At 42.0% G+C, this 8,286-nt stretch overlaps 1 protein-coding gene across 1 annotated transcript; it reads left to right on the top strand.

The window, feature by feature from the left end:
- Positions 1 to 1,404: 1,404 nt before the first annotated feature.
- On the top strand, positions 1,405 to 6,821 carry LOC134000186 (heme-binding protein 1-like). Its single transcript, XM_062439523.1, has 4 exons — positions 1,405 to 1,482; positions 4,985 to 5,123; positions 5,927 to 6,107; positions 6,618 to 6,821. Exons 1-4 carry the CDS (start codon positions 1,405 to 1,407, stop codon positions 6,793 to 6,795), a joined length of 576 nt encoding a protein of 191 aa, XP_062295507.1. The 3' UTR covers positions 6,796 to 6,821.
- The last annotated feature ends 1,465 nt before the right edge of the window (positions 6,822 to 8,286 follow it).

The following is an 8,286-nucleotide window of genomic DNA, read 5'->3' as shown; positions in this document are numbered from 1 at the left end:
TTGCTGTCCAAATGTCACGGGCATCAATAGTGGACAGTGCAACATTATGTAATGGGACGAGAGGAAACGTCGGAAAAGTCATCACTGTCCTTGATAAATAGGAAGATAGCAGTGGACGATTCAATTGTTTGTTTAACTGCAGTCTCAAGTTTGAACAACTGGGGGAGCTCTGTGACAGTCTCAACAAAAAATGCATTAAAATTCAATCAGGTATTGTATTGTTTTATATTATATATTTGTATATTTATATTTATATCTTTGTTATTCTGTCCACCCCTGGATATTATGATGTACGTCAAATATGTTGCATCCTCTCTCTCTCCTCTCTCTTTCTCTGCTGCCGTTTCCCTCTGTCGACAGCTCCCTCAAACAACACCTCAGAGTTTCTGGCTCACTGTTATCCCTTCCAAGGGTAGATTTTCATTAAATCTACCCTTCCTGTTTCCCCCCCTGCTCTGCACCAATGACTAACATGCCTTCAGTGTGAATTTAAATAGACTCACCCTAAAGCTAAGCAACGCACAGTGACACAAGGCACCCATGCACTGCCCCAAACTAACACACGCACACAGCCCTGGAAAGTCCAATGCATACTGACAAACCAACGGCTTGTGTCAAAATTTATATTGCACAAAATAGCAGGATGTAAATGTACTTCATCACACCCCGCTGTTTTATGTTTCCAAGAACAGACAGCCATGACAAACAGAATGAGATAGAAGCACTAACAAAAGCTGAGTGGCACTCAGGGGTTACTCCGCTGCTGTGTATTTCAGGAGGTGATTAGGAGGTGGTGGTGGTGGGGGGGGGGGGGGGGGGGGGGGGGGGGGGTGACCTCTTTCAGACCAAGATGCTGCATCTCATACCAAGATAAATTATGCAAGTCAATTTGTTTTTAATGTCAGCAAACTCATCTGGGGGTAATAAGCCGTTGAAAATTTGCCATATGTTGTCAACTTGATGCCCCACTTGAAAGTGGCATTAAACGTTTATGGGTGAAAGATGATGATATAAGTGAGCGTCAGGCTGGTGAGAGGAAAAACTTGGAGCGGAGGAGGAGGAGGAGGAGGAGGAGGAGGGCGGAGACACTCCAGCAGTCAGAGTGGAGGTTGATTTCTTCAGTCGTTGGTTCGGCAAAGGGAGTGAGAAGTCAGCATATCTTAACTTCTGTCTCCCTAAGGAAGGAGGAGAGAAAACATCTGCTGGGGAGACATCTGTGTGGGGGGGGGGGAAGAAAAAAAACGCACGCTCTTCTCAGTAGGAGAATTTGCGCTTTGGAACATCTGGATACTGCTGTAAGTTACATCTTGTTTCTAAAGGTTTTTCCAGGAGTCGGACGAAAGGGGGTACAAACAAATAAAACAAAGGAGCTGGAGCGAGGAGAGGTGACCTGGCTGAAGCGACATGTTTGGCATGCTCAAGAATTCGCTCTTCGGAAACACCGAGGAGACGGAATATAAACTGCTCAGTAGTGAGACGAAGGTAAGCAGTGTGGGAACACCTCAGAAAAAACTCGCTCCGATATCTTTACAGCTTCTGTAAATTCGTTATATGCGCGATTGCGAGCAATCCTATTGTACTGTAAAGGTGTAAGGATTCCATTCTGCTTGCTTAAATATTTTTCCCAGCACTTAACTCTAAGTAGATTATGTTATGGCAGTTATGATCATAATGGCCGTGTGGAGTTGGAAGTGTTTTTCTTGCTGCGGTCACAACATCTGTAACCTTGACTGACAGCCCGATAGTTAATTGCCTGTGACCTATACAGATGCCTGCTGAGCATCCTCACAACCCAGCCAGAGGTCCTTTCTGTCAATCAACAGGGCAGAGATGATTAGGCATGGTGATGTTGCTTTTTGTGTAACGTTAAAACAGAAACACACTAGACTAAAGTAAGAACGCTTTCAAGGTTTCCCATTTACTGTTGCGCGCAAGAGGGTGTTCTACTGCTTTCTTTTTTTTTTGGGTGGGGGGGCTTTGGCATAAGCTGCTTTCCTATGTCAGACTTAAGACCAGTTGAGTTGTTGACAAAAAACATTTCTCCAATTGGTAAAACACTGGTTCTCTGGTCCTTGGTTATGGTTGTGGTTATAGTTAGGGTTAGGGTAAGTCTCCTGGAAATGAATGTAAGCCTATGTAATGTCCCCAAAAGTGACCTAGGAGAACAATGTGTGTGTATGTGTTGTATGACTGAAGTCAATTTTAGGGACGAACACCAGACTTAAGACCAGTTGATTGGAGAAGTTAGGGTTAGATTTAGGCAAGTAATAATGATGGTAAGGGTTAGATTCAGTCCCACGGAAATGAATGTAAATCCATTTAAATTTAAAAACCCCAAAAGTTACTTCAGTAAATATGTGTGTCATTGGGACATTTTCCAGTATAAACACTGACCTCATCAGGACCAGTAGGCCTCATGGGGACCAAAGTCTGGTCCTAATGAGGCAAAGCATCATTTCTGATGTCCTGGTTAGAGGGTTTGGGGTAAGATGTTCACAATGAATGGAGGTCAGTGCAATGCCCTAACAAGGATAGCTATGCAAACGTGTGTGTGTGTGTGTGTGTGTGTGTGTGTGTGTGTGTGTGTGTGTGTGTGTGTGTGTGTGTGTGTGTGTGTGTGCTTGTGTCCGTGCATCTGTGCATGTGTGTGAAACCACAGGGTACAAGCTAACTGACCCTGACCTGGTAGAGGATACAGATCAGTTTGCAGTTAACCCAGGAGCTCAGATATGGTTTGGGTGTGTATACTGATACACTGACCATCGCTGATTAGCACAGTGACGTGCAAAACTGATGTCACAGAGGAGGAAGGGCATGCCCTTTCCATGTCAACAACCCACCCCACCTAGCCCTTGTTATGTTTGTTTCTATATTGTGTTTTCCTATATATATATATATATATATATATATATGTATATGTATGCACACACATTGGAAAGATTCCAGTAAACCCAGTGATGCGTGTCCTTAGCTGAACCAATGCTCAACAGCCATTTTTTCTCTTGTCCTGTTGACCCACAGTGCACTACTGTAAATGTGCATGTAACCATGTAATGTCACAGTGGCTTTGTGTGTTTCTCTGTTGAATAACAGCTAACTTTTTACAGAGAGACAAAGGCAGGCAGACTGAGACAAAGAGGATTTCCAGCCTGAATGACCAGACAGGCGGCTAATCAAATGACCCAAACTGACACATTTACCCACACGAACACAGGAAGGCAGATCTGTTCTGACACTGCACACTAACATCTATTGTCAGGAGCTGCAATTCAAAAACAAACTGTTGAATGACTGTTTTAATAATTTGTTGTCGATCACGTTTGAATTGAAACCGAATGGATTTCACTGCCTAGAAGTCTAAGAAAAAGTAACATTTCACTGAGACTTGTTGAAAAGTCTAGAAAGAGCGACTTATATGGGTGGGAGAGCAGGAGCCTCACAGCAAGAAGCAGTCTTGCTCACAGTGATGTTTGCTGGCTTCGTTCAAATGTCCGAGGTCACCGCGGTGTCATCGCTTCCTCTCAGTGTTCGTTAAAGAACCATGAAAAGTCAGAGCTGGAGGTTAATCAAATCTGTGGACTTGACTGATGTTTAAACAGCAGGTATTGAAATCAGAGCTTGTCACCTGATCTCTGGAGGAGAACCCGCCTGACTCTGACACGCAACACTCTTAATTAAAACCGACACAGAATCCAGAGGAGCAGTCTGCAGGGCGTACGCGCATTCTCAGCACAGCGGCGGCAGCATACTGTATAGGGGACATTTTATCAGAAGTTTGCTAATGAATTTAAAAATGTATTTGACAGAAAATGCAACAGCAAGGCAGTTACTAGTGACAGTGTTGATAATACCTTTTGCGAGCACTTGTTCATGCGCAGAGTAATTAAAGCATAAAGCATAAGACAGCAGCTAAACACACACACACACACACATAACAACCAAAGACACATGACAGACAAATTAATTGCACCACTTCACTGAAGTCAGGCTCTGCTTTCTTGCTATGTCACCCGTACACAATGTTAATGGTGGTCCCACTGACAGGCCATACAGAGCAGAAGCCATGTAATTACTATGCAGGAGCCTGGGTACCTGTCACAAGTTAGACCTTCATGATAATACAGTGTTATCTATTTCAGGGACAAGATGGTAAGCATTATAAGGAGAACAGATTACACTGAAATGTACTTCCAATGATTGAACCCATTATAAAAACAAAAACAGAGCCATAGGTTAGAAAATGCAGCTCTGTTAGTGGAATGAGGAGCTGTATTTTAAAACCTGCATCACAGTCTTTGCGCTGACCAGATTCCTTCCAAACCTATTAATGTTATTGCTCAGCAGCACAGTTGAGTGACTGTACTCCACATTAACCCTACTTAATCATATTTAATGCAAAACTGTTGCATCATATTAATGCTGCGTGTCTGAGAGTGTGTGTGTGTGTGTGTGTGTGTGTGTGTGTGTGGGGGGGGGGGGTTGCGTGTGTGTGTGTGTTTGCCTGCACCCTGTTACGTAAGACCGTGCATCTCCGGCCCATTATTCTCTGTAGGCTGACTGAGCCCCGCAGAGCAGAAAAAGAAATTAAATCGCATCAGTGTAAAATATGTTTCATCTGCATCTTATTATCAAGCAGCCCACGCTGGTTTCACACACCCACATGTGTGCATAACAAACGTACACAAACACACACACACACAGAACGCTCCGAGTGTCGGCTCCGAGAGTTGAAGGCTTTTTGTCCTTATAGGAGCAGATCTCAACGTTAGTGTGTCAGAGGTGAATCATATCTGGGTTTAATGTCTCTCCTGCACAGACAATATCTGTGTTTGTGTGTATCTGTGTGTGTGTGCGTGTGTGTGTGTGTGTGTGTGTGTATTCGGGGGGTCATTTGCTGCACTTGTGCATTTGTGCATGCCACAATGCGCAGCTGTGGCTGGCCTCCTGATGCCTAAACCAACCCTGATTTCCCTTTCTTCCCCAGGATGGGATAAGCTTTGAGGTGCGGCGGTATGAAGGTGCCAAATACGCTGTTGTCTCCTCTGAGGGACGGAGCTTTGACCAAGTGACAGGAGAGCTGGTGAGGAAGCTGCTCATGTACATCGGTGGGAGCAATGAGCAAGGTAAGCAGATCAGAAAACAACAAACTTCCAATTGGATCAGTGTGCTGAGATATGTTCACTTACATTATAAGACCTGTCTGTCATGTTCCTCTCCCAAATGAATAGTCTCCATAGAATCATTCCTAAAAATCTAGCACATCAGAGAAATATGAGCCAAGAGTACTTCAAATGATATCAAATCATAATTGTAATAAAACGAGTTTTATAATCTGATGAAGACCACAGGAGGTAAGTCATTAAAATTCAGTTTGTTTTTACTAATCTCAGACTCATCTCTTTCTCTTGATTAATCATGACTCATTCAATCCCCAGGATAAAAAATATTGCAATCTCCTATCAGTTTTTCTAATTCTGTTCATGCAGTTATATTATCTACATAATTTAGGATTATTTCTTTCTTTGTCATGTGTTTCCATTTGAGGTTTTGAGTATGCTTATTTTGTTTCTTCCTTAATATTCCCATTCATTTTAATAAATACAGTGGCCAGTCTTATGATGCTCCAAAGCTGAGTGAATGAACATAAAGATGGGACCAACATATGTCAGATTTTGGACAAAACCAGACCTCATTATGAAAATTGTTACAGTTTTACATTGATCAACTAAGATTTATTGGGAGATACATTTAAATACTGCAATGCTCAGACACTATTGTGCTTTGAGTTCATTTTTCAGCCCTGAAGGTGCAATCTGAAACGAGGTCTCAATACATCATCATGTCATTCATTTTTTTATTTATAGAGCTGCGATTTATAAGGTTTGTGTTGGTTGCGTGTGTCTACTTTCTATGTCACACTTCTAAGGTGAGGCCATGGGTACGGCAGCGCCCATCATCTTCACAGTGTTCCCACGGAACGACGGTGTCCTGTCTCGCCGTTTGATAGTCGCCATCCGCATCCCCACCGTCTACCAGCAAAGCCCCCCGACTCCCACCGACAGTGCCATCAAGGTTGAGGAGCGGCCCGGCATGACTGTCTACTCTCTGTAGGTGTCATGTAAAGAGATTCATTTGAAACTGTTGTTTTTAATGCAGAAATGTATATACATAAAGGAAACAGTATCTCCCATATGAGAGAGAGTATTATGATATAAAATGCTGTGTGTTGGCATTATTCATTTTGTGATTTGAAAAAAAATTACACATGCATACATAGAGTTACCCCAGCCGAACCAAAAGCACAAGTAGCTATTTTATTTTTGGAAACCTAAGCTGATATGTGTTCAGTCCCCTGCAGGGCCATAGTGTTAGAGTTGGCCTCGGTTGACCTGTCTTGTGCATGATGTTTTAAATATCAGTGTGCATGTTTGCCTTTTGGCTTCTTTCTGCCTGTTTGTGCTCCGGCGAGACAGCACATTCACAGAATACGAGACAGCGCATTCACAGACAAAATCCACATAATTCAACTAATGAAACTAAGATGAATTATCCAGCTCATTTTCATTTTCATCCTTTTTTCCCCTTTGTGTGGTGTGTGTGTGTGTGTGCGTTCACAGGCAGTTCGGAGGCTTTGCGGGGGAGACTGAGTACCGAGCAGAGGCCTTGCGTTTGACGCGCACCCTGGGTGAAACGGCGCCCTTCCAGCGCAAGCAGTACTTCTGCTGCAGCTACGACCCACCGCTCAAGCCTTACGGACGACGCAACGAGGTGTGGTTTCTACAAGAGGAGCCGTAAGACCCGTTCAGAGTCAGATCAGAGTCCAATCGCAAGCTGAATTCTTTTTTCAACCTTATTTACCCTTTCACTACTGACAGTCCTGTAGCTCTAACAGTATTTGATCAGTAAGAGCAATTTGGTGGCTTGATTAGAGCTTTGAACCCAGATGGACAGATAGAGATAACCCATGTTGCCTTTACCCATCTGATCTCATGCTTGTCACACACACAGCAGCCACACTGAAGTAAAGTGTTCAAGCAACAGGACAATAACATAGAAAGGTCATTTGATTTGGCGTTTAGGATTGGAGCTCTTTATAGAGCAACTCAATGAATAATCTAATATTAATCTGTCATCGATTTTCATTCATTTTAGAATCACGTGTTTATCTTTACAGGTAGATAAAGTCCATGTAGAGCTGTCCTCTCCGCGAGAAACACAATGTAAGGCTTTGCACATCTTTAATCTAGTTTACGGTATAGTACTGCTACAGAATCATGTATAGTTAGCCTACATGTTAGAAAAAAAGCACACTTCCTCTTCCTGAGTAAGGAACTGGAGAGAAATGGGAGTCGAGCCATAAAGTAGAACTAGTCTTTATGAATTATTGGGTGGGCAGCCGAGTGGTCGTTAGCTAGCTAGCTAGTGGTGTTGTAATAAACATTGTCATATTATAAACTATGTGATTCTGTGTTGAAACCGACAGCTTTTGTGCGTGTGTGGTGAATCTTTTGTGTTTTTGTGCATGACGACGCTATCTTTATTTATTTAGACTCCTGAAACTGCTTTATGTGATACATCTGTACAGTGTGATTTACTGTGATAAGAGTGGATATGGTGTGATAGTGTTTCATAAAATAATAAAAATGTTATTTAGTTAGTCTGGATAATTCTGATTGTCTTATTTCTTTGGTGAAACACTGTCAGGAGATAGTAAAAAGTAAAAAGTCAAAACTACTACAGAAGACGTGAATCTGTCTGTTTCCATTGTGTTCATTTCTGCGTTTGACAAGCAAGTAAAAATGGACCTGTGTAGACCTGACACACACTCTATGTGGTTTTACAAGTCGAAAAAGGATAACCTTACATACCTGAATTAGTCAACTTGAAGCTTTTACCTTTATTACCAGTACTGGTAGAGAGCAATAAGCAGTAAATTCAGCAAGGTAATAAATGATAAACAGATCAGTGACAAATAAGAGTTGGCAAGATGAACAATTCAAAAATATCTTTAAAAATTGTCTTAAAAGCAGCATCAGGTTTGTTAAAATACAACGTTTTTATACTTACATCACTTAGAGATTTTTGCTATAATTCTCTAATATATTCTCTCAAAATGAATTTTAAGCAGAAATGTTATGCTGGGTCCTCAAAAAAAGAATGTGTGTAAGGTATTCATAAGTTTATTTTAAACCACATGGACACAAAAAAACACTATTGACCCAAACATCGGCATAATTGCCCAAATGCAAGCCAGAGATCATAAATCAATTAATCGACAACAAAATG

The sequence above is a fragment of the Scomber scombrus genome, chromosome 18 (genome assembly GCF_963691925.1).
Source record: "Scomber scombrus chromosome 18, fScoSco1.1, whole genome shotgun sequence".
NCBI classification, from domain to species: Eukaryota; Metazoa; Chordata; class Actinopteri; order Scombriformes; family Scombridae; genus Scomber; species Scomber scombrus.
Note: the sequence above shows the minus strand (reverse complement) of the source record. Positions and strands in the feature narration are given on the sequence as shown.

Excerpts from the sequence above, each read along its gene's own strand:
- LOC134000186 (XM_062439523.1), top strand. The coding sequence starts at position 1,405 with ATGTTTGGCATGCTCAAGAATTCGCTCTTCGGAAACACCGAGGAGACG. Across the intron at positions 1,483-4,984 it reads TGCTCAGTAGTGAGACGAAG|GATGGGATAAGCTTTGAGGT; the intron begins GTAAGCAGTGTG and ends TTTCTTCCCCAG. Across the intron at positions 6,108-6,617 it reads GGCATGACTGTCTACTCTCT|GCAGTTCGGAGGCTTTGCGG; the intron begins GTAGGTGTCATG and ends GTGCGTTCACAG.